The following is a 16,489-nucleotide window of genomic DNA, read 5'->3' on the forward strand; positions in this document are numbered from 1 at the left end:
AGATTACGAGTCGACTCCAAGTGTTTCAGAAGTTCTGGCACATGCTCGAGTCGACTCCGGTACACTACGAGTCGACTCCGACTGAGAACTGACAGAAAGACAGAAAGTTGATTTTCAGACCCTGTCAGCGAGTCGACTCCAGAAGGGTTCGAGTCGACTCCGATGGTTTCCGAGTCGACTCCCGACGTTTCCGAGTCAACTCCAAAGGGTAACAGAAGAAAGACAGAACAATATATTTCAGACCCTACAACCGAGTCGACTCTAGAAGGTTACGAGTCGACTCCGAAGGTTGGCGAGTCGACTCCTAGTTAAGTACGAGTCGACTCTCAGAGAAAAGCAAGACTAGAAGGCAGAGAACCAACTTCGGACTCTGAGAGCCGAGTCGAATCCAACAAGGTGCGAGTCGACTCCGAGGTAGTTTAAACCAAAACACAGAGAATCAGTTTTCGGATTCTGAGAGCCGAGTCGACTCCAACAAAGTGCGAGTCGACTCCGAGGCAGTTCAAACCAAAACACAGAGAAACAGTTTTCGGACTCTGAGAGCCGAGTAGACTCCAATATGAGCCGAGTCGACTAGAGAAAGAAATGCAGAAAAACAGATCTCTGGAACGCTGAGAACGAGTCGCCTCCAGAGGGCCGAGTCATCTCCGGACATTGGCGAGTCGACTCCAGGGTTGGCCGAGTCGACTCCAGAACGGAAAAGCACTTTAATTCAAATCCTGAACAGTGAGGCGAGTCGTCTCCAGTAAAGCGTGAGTCGACTCTAGCAACAGCCGAGTCGACTCCAGATCGAGCGAGTCGACTCCGATCCCAATGGATACACTGTCAAGAGTTGCAGATTGTGCAGAACGGCCATAAAAAGGTGTCTAACGGCTAGTTTTGAAAGTGGACTGCTTAAATAGCCAGAGTGAACAGTAATAGACACCAAGAGAGCTATTCCATTAAAACAAAAAAGGATTTCCACCTACCAAAGGCTCTCAAGAGTAAATACAAGAGAAAGAAGGAAAAAGCACATTGAACTTCATCCAACAAAGGTTTTCTTCGCATTCAAGGCTCTCCTTTGACATCAGATTTTCAGTACATTCAAAGAGGAGACTCAGAGTTCGAGGAGCCCCTACTTCCTCTTCCAAAATCTGTTTGAGGGATTCTAACTCTACATTATTTATATTGTTCATATTTGCTTTTTAAGAAGCTTTTCCTGTACTCTTTAAAAAACTATTTTCTTGTTACTTGATTCAATCAGGGGATTGAATCAAGGTTGTTGAGATTTGTTGGTGAGCCAAAGTTAAAACCAATGGTGTAAGGGTTCGATTGTGATCCCGGAAAAACAATCGGGTGGTTCTAGTCGGTGTGCCTGTGAAAACCGACCGAGTTCGTTGTGATCTCGTGAAAACAACAAGTTGGGTTGTGAACTTGTAAAACAACCGGCTGTAATCCGTGGGATTATAGTGAACTCCCAAGTGAAGCTTGGGGAGTGGACGTAGGAGCAAGGGTTAGCTCCGAACCACTATAAAATCTCTTGTGTTTGTGATTGTTTCATTGTCTCTTCCATTCCCTTCATTCACTGCATATAGTAAACTAATTAATCCACTTGCAATAAGGTTTAATTAGTTACTCATTAAGTTTTTATTTGCACTAATTACTTAAAACCCAATTCACCCCCCCTCTTGGGTTGTCTTTTTGGGCAACAAGAGCCTTCTGTAATTTAGGTTTGATCCGTCTAAGAAAGTTGTATTGCATAAAGATCCTCAAATATATTATTAAGTTCCTTCACTCAAGTTTTATTAAGTATTAGTCCCTGCAATGAATTTTATTGCATAAATAATTCACCTAGAGGCCAACTTTGGGGGCCTTATTGGATTGGGTCTATGCGGGCCCATTGGGCCATGTCCGATGTAGGCCCTATCGGGCCATGCCCATCATGGACCAACTCTGGGCCCTGTTGGGCCGTGTCCAATAATATTAATTTTGGTCTTGCTTAGCTCTGAAATTAACAAAGAATTTAATTAAACAGGTGTATCTGATATGTTTGCCTGAAGTGGGATTTAAAGCAAAACGAGGTAAGTAACTTAATACTTCAAATATGATTTCCAAATTATTTGTTAAATTGATTAAATTTTGATATATGTTTTGTATTCTGTAAAATTGGTCAGGCATGTTAAATTTTATTAAAAATTATGTTAAATGCTCTGAAATCCGTAAAATATGATTAGACAATTTATGAAATTTATTTTTGTATATACGCATTTCCAGCATGGTTATGACCTGTTCTGTTCTGTTCTGGCCCCGCCAATGGGGATTATACGTTGGACCTGTCGACTTGTAATCTATGAGGAACCGGTTTCGACATCATACCGTCGGTGATTAGAATAGTGATATTTGGACACCGTACCACCGATGCTTAATAATAGTGGTGTTTGGACACTGTACCACCGGTGCTTAATAATAGTGATGTTTGGCACCTTGTGCAACCCATGCAACTGGGTTACGTGGCCGTAGCCTATTATGTTAAGATTCTGAAATTAGAGGCTTTGGAAAAATGATAATAAGTTTGAAAACAGTAAAAAGATGTTATTTATGATTTATCCAGACTTTATCCTATATTTTGATCTGATATGCTCTGACCCCACTTTGGGGTATTTTGTTACTTACTGGGCTAGTGTAGCTCATTATTTTATTTTCTCTGTTTTTCAGATCCAGAGTCTTGATCGCACGGGATTAGGGAGTGCATTAGATTTTCTAACAATTCCTTCATTTATTGGTCTTTTAATTAGATTAGCTTGGATATTTGAATTATGCTGACATATGCTATTTTGAAATTTTGTAAGATTGCTTTTGAATAAATTTAAAAATTTATATCATCTTTAAGCATCTATATTTGTTTTGATAGAATCAGCTGCCTTGCATGCCTGTGCGGCCCGTCTTGCGGGCGTGCGGCGTCTGCCGCGCCTCGGGATCGGGGCATGATAATAAGGCTCTGCATAGCATCACATTCTTAGTTGTGGCTAGGCTATCCATAGTATCGCATTTCTGCCTATGCCGAGGCTCTCCACACCATTGACACACTTTATCCTAGTGGTATTTTTGCTGAAACTCTAACAACCCCGAAGACCCGGCACTAGAGGATCTATTTGGTCTGAACTCTTAGCGACTGTATGATTCTTCTAAACAACTAGGGAATCTATTTGGTCTAAACTCTTGCTCATACATCATGACCCATGGTTCGTGGGTAACATTAGTCAAGGTTCAACCTAGAACATTAATTTTGAAATACTCAAAATCAGTTTAAGTAGCTATTAATCACCTACTTTCTAAATAGATTGAATAAACCCGTAGAAAAGTATGCTTCAGAGATTGAAGTCCACGTACGTTGCCAATTTTAAGCGTAACAAAATCAACAATGGCTTTCTTTCGTTTATCAGTGGGTCCTACACTATAATTGCTGCTTACCTTCTCCTGTCGCGTCATTGAACCTCTTTGGTTACGGTCAAGAACACGAGGCCCTATATTCTAAACGCACGGACCTGAAAAACATGGCTAGGGCCAGTTTGTACGAATCCACGTTGATTGGTAGAAGTCCTCCATATTTTTTGCTAAAGAGAAGTCCTCCATGGTGGGTGGAAAAAAATTTATTGATCCATGCGCAGCCTGTCAAGAGACCTCACATCCACGTTTTACGGTCAAGAACACGAGGCCCTAGATTCTAAATATACGGAGCTAAAAGACATTGCTAATGGTAATATATTCTAACTTTGTTTGCTACATCCCAGACTTTGGCCACATTCCTAAATAAAAAACTGATCAAAGCCGGCAAGTGAAAGTCTTGGAGTCAAACTTTACCGATCTTTCCGTTGAATGAATCTAATCTTTCACCGAAGGTGAGAGGAAGGTACCAATGAAGATAGAAAATTCAACAAAAAAAACTAACCCTGACGTTCATGGAGCCCGTGATCCAAAAAAAAAAATAAAAAATAAAAAATTGTAGGATCATCCGAACGATTATCTCTTTATAAATTTTTTTGAGATCTTACTCTTAAGTAAATGTGGTGAGAAAGTTTTTTTTCTTTCTCTTTCAAACACTTATTAGAAAAATCAAAAAAAAAAAACTGTGCCAAGTGAAAGAAAAGAAAGAGAGAGGAAAAAAAATAGCCAGGGTCAAAAATTTCCTTTCTTCCACCATTGACTCATTTTTCCAAGGAATATTGTATTCTGACACCCAAACAGCATCTAAGACCTAGATCTGACCACGGTTCGGTTCTAACCGGAGAACCTGACCACGGTTCGATTCTAACTGGAGAACCGGATCGGAACCAAATCGAAAAGAATCGGACCGGAACCGAAACCGTGTCTTACGATTCTTAACTGAACTGGAACCTTGAGGAATACGGTTCAGTTAAGGTTCCAGATTTGATGGAAACGGAACCGGAACCGAAACTGGAACCGAACCGGAACCGGTTCGAAACGGAAAAAATGACTATTTTACCCCTCCTAACAACTAAAAAACGGCTAGTTTGAGAGGCATTTTGGGAAACAACTATTTTACCCCACTAACAATTAAAAAACGGCTAGTTTGAGGGGCATTTTGGGAAACGACTATTTAACCCTCCTAACAACTAAAAAACGGCTAGTTTGAGGGGCATTTTGGGAAACAAAAAGTATCCCCAACACTATATATACCTCTTCAAATCAATTTTTCCACCACACCACTCAATCTTCCAATCTCTCTCTTAATTTTTCGCTCTCTCAATTATTCAATCTATTCCAATTCTCTATGCATTCCATAACCTTTCCATTTTTTTCATTTTTTCCAATCCAATTATCAAAAATGTCTTCCTCCCGCTCAAATAAAGGCAAGAAAATATTTGTTCAAAAATCGAAACCCGAACCGTTTAAAACCGGAACCGGAACCGCGTAGAACCGGAATCGGAACCGGAACCGTCTGGAACCGTAATCGGAACCGGCGGTTCTAGAACCGGAACCGAACCGACTATTTTCGGTTTCGGTTAAGGTTTTAGGTTTTTGTGGAACTGGAACCGGCGGTTCTGGAACCGGCGGTTCCGGAACCATGGATTCCGAAACCGTGGTCTGGTCTACTAAGATCCGGCACTAGCAGCCGTCCCAACACACACAACAATAATTATAAACAAGCTTTTCCAACTTAAAATCTGATACTACCGCACCCTGCTAGTGACCATTTGGTCCATCCAAGCAACTGGAGGATCTATTTGGTCTAACCTCTCCATTGCCCCCACCCAAAAGTCCAAAAGCCACTCAAATGACAACGTAAAATCACCGTCAAACGTAACCAGCAAACGAACCACAGCCATACGAAAGCGTAAAAGATCAAGAATAAGAACAAAAGTCAATATCGTTTGCGGAAGTTTTGAAGCTTCATAGTATTCAATAATCGCTTCAACTTTCGCTTAAACAATCGTATCATTATTTTTTCCCAACAAACTTTGATCATTTTTTCGTCTCAGTAGAAGAAAAACTTGTCCATCACTTTCAGTACTGCTATAGTTTAGTCACGTGGTTCTTCGTCACTTCCGTTGAACAATGGTGGCGAATCAAAACAACATGTATGATATTACTCCTTTTATTTTTACGACACTATTGGGTGGCCCTTTACAGACTCCTTTATCTTCAAAAAAAAGAAACAAAAAGAATTACGACACTAGAATCGTATGCCCCCTATAAATTAAGAGGAGCATCCGAGCAGATTACACTCAAAAGCATCAGAGCACCAGCCATGGAACTCCAGCTCCCTTCCTTACCCTTCCTTTCCGCCTTCCTCCTCTTTGTACTCATAGTGATAAAGTTAATCAAATCCACAGCAACACGAAAGCTGCCTCCGAGCCCATGGAAGCTCCCTATCATAGGTCACCTCCACCACTTGCTCGGGCCTCTCCCTCACCGTGCCCTCCGTGAGCTGTCGCGGCGGCATGGCCCTCTCATGCACCTCAGGCTCGGACAAGTCGATCACATTATCGTCTCCTCCCCGGAGATGGCAAGAGAGATCCTGAAGACACACGATCTCATCTTCGCGTCGCGGGACAAAATACTAGCTTCCAAGGCGTTCTATGACGGCGCTGACATCGTCTTCGCGCCCTACGGTAGCTACTGGCGGGAGCTGCGGAAGATATGCGTTATCGAACTACTGAGTGCAAAGCGTGTCAAGTCCTTCAGCACAATTCGACAAGAGGTGATGTCCAACCTAGTGGGATATATCTCCACGATGAACAATTCCCCGGTTAACCTCAGTGAGATGTTTCTCCTGACATCCAATACTATGACCTCGATGGTGACATTTGGCACAAAATGCAAGCATGGGCCGAGATTCATCTCAACATTGAAGAAACTCCTTGAATTCCTCTCCGGATTTAGCGTAGCTGATCTATTCCCCTCATTAGGCTTTATTGACACTCTCAGTGGAGCGAGCTCAAGCTTAAAAAAATGTCACAGGGAGGTGGATGAGATCCTCGGGGAGATCATCAAGGAGCATGAAGAGAAGAGAGCAACCAAAAATAGCAGCAACGAGGAACAGCAACAAGGGGAAGATCTTGTCGACGTTCTCTTAGAGCTAAAAGAAAATGGTGGACTTGAGTTCCCCCTCACGCTCACCAGCATCAAGGCCGTTATCATGGTCAGTATGCCTAACTATGCATCTAGCTTGTTCTATAAAAATGAATAAATAAATAAATAAAAGGCATGGCAATACATATTGATTCAAGTACGTATCTTTCCATTATATGTAGGATATGTTCGCGGGAGGGACTGAGACATCAGCGACGACGCTGGAATGGACGATGGCAGAGTTAATGAGACACCCCGAGATAATGGAGAAGGTTCAAGCAGAGGTGAGGCAAGCTTTGAAGGGGAAGGCCAGGATCGAGGAGGAAGATATCAATAAATTCCATTACATGAAGCTGGTGATCAAAGAGTCTCTGAGATTGCACCAGCCAGGTCCGCTGCTCCTGCCGAGAGTCTGCCGTGAGACATGCCAAGTAGGCGGCTACAATATCCCTGCAGGGAGCAGGATTATCGTCAACGCATGGGCTGCGGCAACGGATCCGAGGTATTGGGAGGACCCGGAGAGCTTTAAGCCTGAGAGATTCGATGGCAGCTCGGTGGACTACAAAGGTGGCAACTTTGAGTACATGCCTTTTGGTGCAGGCAGGAGGATTTGCCCGGCGATGACCTTTGGCTTGGCCCAGGTGGAGGTGGCCCTGGCCAACCTACTCTACCATTTTGATTGGAAGCTCCCTAATGGGATGGCCCCCAATGATTTGGACATGACCGAGTCCTTTGCGGCAGCCGTGGGCTTGAAGTCGCGTCTGTGGTTAATTGCTACTCCGTGCCCATCTGAATGATATATCGCCGAAGTAATTAGATGTTGCTTTTAGGGTAGCAGACTATGCTGCCAGATATCTATCTGCACTATTGCAAGCCTGCCTTTGTGTTCGTGGTATAAAAAATTATTGTGTCTTTGCAATTAAAATAGTGCTTTTATGGAGAAATAAAAGGTTTGGAAATAAAATAAAACGTTACTTCTGCTGATCTCAAAGTCTTATGACTTTCCGTTATGCTATGGGGCATTTAATGTCGCTTATAGATTGGGACATGTTATTGGGCACCATCCTTTTGTAGGTGATCTCGGTAATTGCACATTGCAGTCTCATATTCATCCCCATTGGCGATGTTTTGCTTATGGCTTCCCATATTGATGCGTGGTGAATTTATTTTGTTTTAGCTGTGTGATCTCCATGTAACAGCATTACTGTTTTTATTGTTATAAAGAGTCTTTCTTACGTGAATAAGCTTATTTCCTTAAATAGGCAGTGAAAATTGTTGATCTATATGACTGTGCATGCATACCATAGAACATGAGAAATGATAAGGTTGCATACATACAGCAAGCCACAGAACATATGATCTGCAACAGAACTTTTAAGGTAGTGAGATATCTTAGAGTCTGTTTGGATGATTGGGCTGAAAATTTTATTGGATTCATAGATTGGATTAGAACAACCAGCAAAATTATAGGAATATAAGTTGGCTAGGCTTATATTCATAGGTAACTAGCAATAGAATAGAAGTGGGTTGGTCTGAACGGCCTAAATTCTATAAGAAGAAAAAAAAAAGACTTGCTAAGGTTTTTTTTTTTTTTTTTAATAGGACACTAGGACAAACTGTTGAAGAAGGCTATGTAAGCTATTAGTCATTCAGCCTTACCTGAGGCTAATGAAGAATAGTGGGATGATGCTTTCTTCCAAGTTTCCATATGCTCGATTGGAAAGTTCAGTGATAGTGATGTATCAGGAAGCAACTTTGCTTTCAAGCATTTTGAAGATGTTGCACCATATCAAGTAGAGCGGAGAGGGAAAGCTCTATCCCCTTCAGAATTCATGAAAATTCTTGGAAACATCATTAAAAAAAAAATGACAATGCCAATGTCATGAATTTCGAGCTATGTAGACTAATAAATTTCCTATTCAAACAAACCTCCTTTAATTCCCGATCCCTGCTACTTCATTATAGAGATAGAGATAGAGATAATAATTTTCTGTTACATATGTTGCACTGCTTCTCAAAATAATAATAATAATAAAAAGCATAGCTATTTTCACTTCATTGCATGGGCATCACACATGCCAACTACAAGGGCAGATATAGATAAGTATTTATGAGGGTAAATGAAGCAAAGCGCATAAAAAGAATAGATTCAAAGAAAGGTACCAAAACTGATAGGATTTTGATATCATGAACTTCAACAACCTTTCACTTGTTTAAATCTTGTGTGTCATTTAATAAATTCAGAAATTTAACATCGATATTAGATGTAGATGGTATAGAAAAAAAAATATTTGGTCATTAGCAAGTTTCAAGTGGAAAACAGACAATGGTTGTTAGACTATATTAAATTATCAATCATCTCTCAGTTTTATCCATATAGATCTAGAAACATTTAAGCTTGTATTAGATATTCAATGTATTATTGATCTCCTCACAACTTCAAGATGTCCTCCAAATCCTAATTTTGAATTAGTAAATTTTTCACATTTAGTATATATACTTTGAACTTGTTGGATACTATTACTAATGTATTTTGCAAACCTTAATTCTGAATATATTGGTCCACGTGGCATCTTTGAGCAGATCCAAGTGTGTTGCGCCAGGAGCCCAAAGCGCAACAGACGCCATAGCTATACGGTGAACTATACAGGCATGCAAGGGCATGGGTCGCACAAAGTGCCAAAAACTATTATTCTTAATCACCGTTGGCACAGTGTTCCAAATACCACTATTTTAATTAGCGGTGGTGCGGTATCGAAACTAGTTTCTCACATATTACAAATCGATAGGACAAATGAATAATATTCATTGATGGGGCCAGAATAGATCATAGCCATACTGAAAATGTATATTTATAAAACAGATTTTTCATGATTCACCCAGTCACATTTTTTAGATTTCATAACATAGCATATAATATATTTTAAAATAACCATAATATTAACATGTCTGACCCGTTTAACTAAGTACAAAACAGATATCAAAATTAATAATTATTTTATCAAATAATTTGAAAAACATACTTTGAAGCATTAGGTTACTTACCTCTTCTCGCGTCAAAAATCCTACTTTAGTTGGACGGGTCAAGTGCACCTATCATAAATTTCATTATCATTCGAGAAGTCAAACGAAGTCAAAATTAAACACTACTAGAGAGCGACCTTATGCGCCCAAATCAGGTCGGTCAGGTGATAGTGCCCGACTGCCCAAGCCGGTCCGAGCAAGGAGGATTCAACAGGTCAGGTGAAGATCAAAAGTAACCAAATCAAGCTAGGGCTGAAATAATTACCTTTACGATTTTATACTTGCCATGTGTGAGAATAAGGCCTTAATAGGCTGAAGTCGGTAGGCTCAGCCGACTCCAGCCCTTGGCTCAATAGAAGAAGCGAAACAGGGGATCGCGATCGCGATCCCCTGCTCCACCTTTCTCGGGCGAGATGGAGCGAAGGCGCCGCGGGCGCTCTGCAGCAACCCTGCAGCTGCCCCGTGGCCGTTTTGCAGCCGCTTGAACGGTTGCCGATTTCGCTTAACCGCCGCGAGAATTGCGACAGTGATCAAACTGAAACCCACCTATAAATTTCTCTGCCACCGAGCCACCACCGCTGAGCCCTCTCTCCTCCCTCTCCTTCTACTCCTCCTCTAATGGCTGGCATGCCACCTCAGCCGAGCATCGTCCAACGACCTTTCCGTGATCCATGTTTTCCTCTATTTCGAGATTGGCTTCGAGCCGCCACTGTGAGATCCGCCGCTTGATCGCCGAACCGAGCCACCCTTGACCGAGATCCGTTCCCTCCGTATACTCGCCGGTGAGCTCCCCTTCTCCTTGTTCTTCTATTTAGATAATCTGTTTCGGATCCAACTAAGATTGTTCTTGATTCCTTCCTCCCCTCCAGTCACTGCAGCAGCTGCTGGCTGCCACTACAGTCAAGTGGCCATCGACCTCTAGCCACCCAGGCCTAGCCACTGTCGGAGCTTCCTCTTCCCTCCTCCCTCTCTTCCTTCTTTTCCTCCTTTGTTTTCTAAAAGGGATGAAGAACCCCTGTTTTGGGCCGTGATGTGGCCGTGATTATTCATCTGGGCCCTATTCAAATTTGGGCCCAGTTCATTCATTTTGGGCTTTGATGGGTTGTACCCATTTTGGGCCCTGTTCACTCTGTTGTGTCGTGCCCATTTTGGGCCCTATCCACTCTTTGGGTCGTGCCTATTTTGGCTCTTGTTGGGTTGTACCCATTTTGGGCCTTGTTGAGCCTTGTTCCACTACAAGAATAATGGTCATTAGCGACGCTTTTTTTCGCCTTTAACGACGCTTATAAGCGTCGCTAAAAACCATCCCGACGCTTTAGCAAGCGTCGGCAAAGCGTCGCCTATGCTACAGTGGAGAAAATGTCTTCCGACGCTTTGAAAAGCGTCGAGATTTACCGACGCTTTTTAGCGTCGGCAAGTTCAAAATTAGCGACGCTTTAAAGCATCGCTAGATGTAATTTAACGACGCTTTAAAGCGTCGATAAATAGCGACGCTTTAAAGCGTCGCTAATTGATTTCTCGTCAAAATTTTAATTGAATTCTGGTCGAACTTTTAGCGACGCTTTAAAGCGTCGCTAATTGATCGAAATTTTAGCGACGCTTTAAAGCGTCGCTAATTGATTTCTGGTCAAAATAAGAGCCGACGCTTTAAAGCGTCGTTAGAATATTATTTTTTTTTAAAATAATTTTTAAAATTTCATGGAATCCCTGTTTATGGGTTTGTTCTTCCTTTTGCAAAAAGTAGTTCTTGTCTTCTGGGATGATGCATTTTGACAACTCCCCTGGACAAAAAGGTTCCCGGCTCCTCCCCGCCTTGGTATCATAACTATTCATTAGCACAAGGATTACAGCATAAGCATGTTAATGATTTCCTGATCAGCTCATGCAAACGAAGTCTAATAATAAAGGTCAAATACAACAAACAAGCCCAACAGGAAGAGAGTCAATCCAGCTATTATGAAACTCAACAGTTCAGTACACATTTGATCAAAAAATTGCATCACCATTTACAGAAGGAAGTTGGGAACCTGACAAAAAATAAAAACTACTAGAATGTGCTTCAAGGGTTTAACGGTAGGAGCCTCCGACATACTCCCAGAAGGACCATTGGCAGGAGATCCACCAGGAAGTGTGAAAGTACCAGGCACTGAAGATTTTGGTGTCGTCAGAGCACCACCAGGTTGTGATTGCACTGGTGATGGTGATGGAGCAAGAAATGCATTACGGATCAGTGCTGATGGTGGTAGTATGATTGGAGGAAACTGATGTTGCCCTGAATCAGTTCATACGGATTTAAATGTCAACACTTGATGGAGATTTATGTGCAATTGGGAAACACCAAAATTGAAATTAGTTAAAGGAGGCAAAACTTACCTGGGCATCGAGGCTGAAGAGACGTAGTTAGCCTGCAAGATAAACTCAGAACCTCAACAGCTTGTTTCATTGAATGCAAAAGGAGAAACAATTCCAGTAGCTCTTACATTGTCATAATGGTTCCATTCTCAAAGCCACCATAAGAACAAGAAGTGACATTGCAACCAGCACTAGTGGGTTGGGCAGTAACATTTCCAAGCATCAGATTGCTGTTTCTACACTGCATGCTCGAACATGACACTGCCAATGAAGCTGGTCCGCAACTGCATTGGACACAGTGACTAGCAGTGATTGCATAACTCCCATTTGCCACAACCAAGCCAAAATCTGATGCATACCTCGGGAACAATGAAGCACATGCTATAGCAGGAAGAAAAACACGACTCATACCATTAATGACAGAAGACTAAACTTTGAATAAACAACCTAATAACAAAGCAACTAACTGGTCCTTGAACACACCCAAAGCCAGATTAAAGATAAAACTACAGAACCAGCAGAAATAGGATATAAACAAAAGCCAAAATAACCTAGTAGTTAGGCCAAACAGTAATCCATTGTTATGAACATGTATCATGTGATACTTTATACTACTGGTTAAAGTTCATCCACAATAATTTTCCAGAATTAAACTTTACTAAGATACATCATTACCTGAGAATATGTCACTAACTCGTATGGTAAACTAAGTGTCCGATTAAAGTTTTAACATACACATTAACTAAGAAGATGGGGAGGATGAGCTACATACGTGATGAGTCAAAATTCCATTGTTTGATGAGTCAAAATTCCATTGTTAGAAGAGAAGAGCAACAAGACAGCATTTAGGAAGTACAAAACAATGTACTTCAAAAAGCATAAAAAAATACATATAAACTCCAAAATAAATGCTTCAGGGGTCGCTAGCATCACCATCTCTACGTGCAGATGAACTATCAGGAACCTGTAATAAAAAAACTAAAGCAGTTAAGAATACGAAAATTATTACACTCTTTAAGAAAAATATGATACTTATGCAAAATGTTCAAGTAGATGTAGTAATTTACCTGAGGAGGGACAAACTGATGCAACAAAGATGTAATCTGATTAATCTGAGCCCTCAAAGATTGCATCTCTGTCTGGTGGCTCTGCTTCAACTCTTTTATCTCTGCCTTCAGATCATTAACCTCTGCAGTGCTACTACTCTGTCTAACATCTTGAGTATATCTACCCACTGCAGACAACTGAGTGGGGGTAACTCCAACGCCATAACCCCTCACTCGTCCATAACGCTCCGAGCCCATCAACTCGGTAAACGCCTGAGCTTCGACACCTCTGGTGTTGCCGATTGAAGATGACTCTCCGATACGCTCTGAAATAAGGGATGTAGCTCTGTCCTATATCTCTCAAAAACAATCAAATTAATTTTAGAAAAATTAATATATATAAAAAATCATTGCAGAAATTATTAATAAATACATACAACTATATCTCTCGACTCCTCTCGGACAAAGCTGCCATCTCGGTGGGTGTGAGTCATCTTATAGAACTCCACCTCACCAGGTTTCCTCCCATGGTCTTCCATCTACAACAAAAAGTATATTGGAAGAGTTTCATCTTATAGAACTATATCATGATACATGCTATATGATACAAGAGTTTCAAAAAGTTTCAAAAAAACTTACAAATTCAGCTCTGAGCCTCGCATAACTCTTCGAGCCTGAAGTGTGAGGAATTGTCTGAGATGCTCGTGCGGCTCGACCAATGTCAGACTATGTCTACCACAAAAAAATTAAACATTGTAATATATTAAATATATTAAACATTATATAAGGTATTAAGAGAGAATACACAACCTATCCTCTCTCGGAAAATCAATAGTGAACAAGCTCCCTCCACTGATGATGGTATACACCAGGAGGACAAACACGAGCAACCTCCTCCTCTGTCATACCCTCGCGCTTCCAGTCGGCCTTCAACTTCGACTTATATTCTTTCCATTTGCGGTTGAGGGACTTTAGCACCCAATCATGGCTCTCTGGAGGGAGCACAAACTTTTTCTACACCAAAACAAAAGAATGTTATAATAATATTAAATCAAAAAATTAAATTTATAATAGTAAGCAAATTAACATACAGTAGCTATCAAATTAACAATATTAAATTCAACATTTACCTGTACAAATTTAAGAAGCTCAACTTTATAAGAAGGAAGCATATCATTCCACTTATGATAGTTGAGCGGACACAACTGACCCCTACGCGCAACTGATCCTAAGAAACTTGATAAAACGCTTCCAGCCCTCTTGATGGGCTGCCCTAGTTCGTTGCATTCGACGACCATCTTCTCATCCTCACGAAGCTGCCACACATCCCGTGCTCGAGAGGAACCCCGTGTCAACCTCACTCTCACTTGTTCATCTATAAAAAATAATAATTAAAACATTGGAGGCAAATTAATTAAAATAATTAGATTGTAAATGAACTTAACATATGCACTTTAAATCAAATTACCTTGGATATGCAAGTCATCCATAACCTCCTGGCCTGGATGTTGCTGAGACTGGAACTCATGCTGAGACTCGGACTCGTGCTGCTGGGGCTGCTGGGATCGCATGGACTGAGCAGAAGAAGATCCCACCTGAGACTGCTGGAACTCCACATCTCTGAATCGTTTTCCTCGGTGCATTTTGTTACCTAAGCAAGAATATTTCTGTGTATTATGCCATAATATTTCTGTGTATTATGGCATGCCTTCAAGAGTACGTTAACAGCATAATCATCCCATATCTCTCACTGCAAACTAAAACTATCTGAGAATGAAGAAGCCATTATTATTAATGGAGAAAGAAACGATACCTGTGGCGAAGATAATAGGATAATGTGAACGAGCACTAGCAGTAGCGTACCTGCCAAAATATAAGAAAAGAAATTCATTTTTTGTGAAGCAGCAACTGTTAGAGTCACTGTATCTCGGCTTATTCATCCAACTTTTGTCCATTCTAAGAAAAAACAAGGTAAATGATACAGTCAAAAATATACATGCGTACACTGACTCAAGCAAAATTAAGTTAAACAAACAGCCCTTAATCAATTAATTCAATGATTGCATAGCCTACATTAACTGACATTGTCTGGAGATTAAAAAAGGGACAGAGGAAAACGAGTTCTCAAGTACCTGATAAGAGAGCAAGTCTTCCTTTGATAACTTTTCCAAATTTAAACAGTCAGAAGAAATACATGTCCTGCCAAGTTTAAAATGACCAATTTGACAGTTGCATAATGCACTAAGAAAGCTCAAGAAGGGCTATAGACAAGAAGGGCAAGAGAGAATCCACTAAGATGGTCGGTGAAAACAGCAATAATTTGTGAATTGTAAAAAAAGATTATCAGCTTTTGTCAGTATCAATATCCTGAATATCAACAGCATATAAAGGAAAGGAATTACAGAGAAAAGAACTCATACAAGAAACATCGTGCCCCAAGCAAAATTTTCTACACCTCAATCTCAGAATAAACTTCCAAAATGGGAGAGAAGTAGACTAATGATCATCATTAGAAAAAACCCTACTTATGTGGGTCCCACACTTAGGATCATTGCAGGTCCTGCATATCAAGGAGGCATGTGCAGCACGTGACACATTGAGATAACGACCTTTACATATTCATGTTTTATATCATTACTTTGACTACTTTTGGAAGGATGCCTTTTGGAAGCAAACACAAGAGACATTATGTATACTTTGCTTATGGTTCAAGTTGTCATAGCAAGCAGGAAACAGCTTTTTTACACAAACAGTCAAAGGTTGATAAGAAGTAGCATATATCAAGATGGAGGCCAGGTTTAAAATTGTTTCAGTCCATAATGCCTAATAAACAGACAAGGCAAGTTCAAGAACTCCTACTGGAGCGAACCTGCCTGTCATCTATAGGTTCCAAAGCTGTGATGCGTGTACCTCAATTCTATTAGTCAGATTATAACAGATGAAGGGCAGGCAGTACCATTGCAAATCTTTAATGTGGCACCTCCCATTAAATTAATGCAATAACTCAGAGGAGGAATGGATTACCCTGGCAAGGTTCAGGCGTCTAATTACACACAAGGTACTCAAGAATAGGAAAAGTAAAATTCAAGGATCGTTGTAGAGTTTGTCATTAGATAGTATAGCTATTTTGGTCTGGTTCAAGCTCAATAGATCAATTTGTTCCACTTCTCACAACTGCAAGTCAACATTGCAGTCCTCATCAGATCGTAATAGGTTATTGCAAGTGATAATATTATGGTAAAACTGCCCCTAATTAATAAGTTAAAAAATATTCCTTAAATTTCATCAAAATTAAAATCAAACTAGGTATTTAAAATGTAAAATTCAGGGATCCTTGTAGAGACTGGAATTTGACAATATAGCAAACTTGGTTTGCTTCAAGCTAACTAGATCAAGTTGTTCTACTTATCACAATGCAAGTTGAAATGTCAGTTCTAGTATTAAGTAAAGGCAAATAACTGATTAAAAAGTTAAAGAATATTCCCTAAATTCCA

General features: G+C 40.6%; 3 protein-coding genes across 3 annotated transcripts; 1 reads left to right on the forward strand and 2 right to left on the reverse strand.

The window, feature by feature from the left end:
- The first annotated feature begins 5,723 nt into the window (after positions 1-5,723).
- On the forward strand, positions 5,724-7,559 carry LOC120108748 (premnaspirodiene oxygenase-like). The gene is made up of 2 exons (XM_039122456.1): positions 5,724-6,643; positions 6,756-7,559. The coding sequence occupies exons 1-2, from the start codon at positions 5,750-5,752 to the stop codon at positions 7,368-7,370; spliced, it is 1,509 nt and encodes a 502-aa protein (XP_038978384.1). The 5' UTR covers positions 5,724-5,749; the 3' UTR covers positions 7,371-7,559.
- Positions 7,560-11,441: 3,882 nt separating this feature from the next.
- LOC120108752 (lysM domain-containing GPI-anchored protein 1-like) lies at positions 11,442-13,755 on the reverse strand. The gene is made up of 6 exons (XM_039122460.1): positions 13,635-13,755; positions 13,433-13,534; positions 13,017-13,346; positions 12,078-12,913; positions 11,971-12,002; positions 11,442-11,869 (listed from the first exon to the last, which is right to left on the reverse strand). Exons 4-6 carry the CDS (start codon positions 12,356-12,358, stop codon positions 11,604-11,606), a joined length of 579 nt encoding a protein of 192 aa, XP_038978388.1. The 5' UTR covers positions 12,359-12,913; positions 13,017-13,346; positions 13,433-13,534; positions 13,635-13,755; the 3' UTR covers positions 11,442-11,603.
- Positions 13,756-13,823: 68 nt separating this feature from the next.
- Positions 13,824-14,848, reverse strand: LOC120108749. The gene is made up of 4 exons (XM_039122457.1): positions 14,809-14,848; positions 14,464-14,646; positions 14,126-14,370; positions 13,824-14,009 (listed from the first exon to the last, which is right to left on the reverse strand). The coding sequence occupies exons 2-4, from the start codon at positions 14,636-14,638 to the stop codon at positions 13,824-13,826; spliced, it is 606 nt and encodes a 201-aa protein (XP_038978385.1). The 5' UTR covers positions 14,639-14,646; positions 14,809-14,848.
- Between the last annotated feature and the right edge of the window lie 1,641 nt (positions 14,849-16,489).

The sequence above is a fragment of the Phoenix dactylifera genome, unplaced genomic scaffold, assembly GCF_009389715.1.
Source record: "Phoenix dactylifera cultivar Barhee BC4 unplaced genomic scaffold, palm_55x_up_171113_PBpolish2nd_filt_p 001527F, whole genome shotgun sequence".
Lineage (NCBI taxonomy): Eukaryota > Viridiplantae > Streptophyta > Magnoliopsida > Arecales > Arecaceae > Phoenix > Phoenix dactylifera.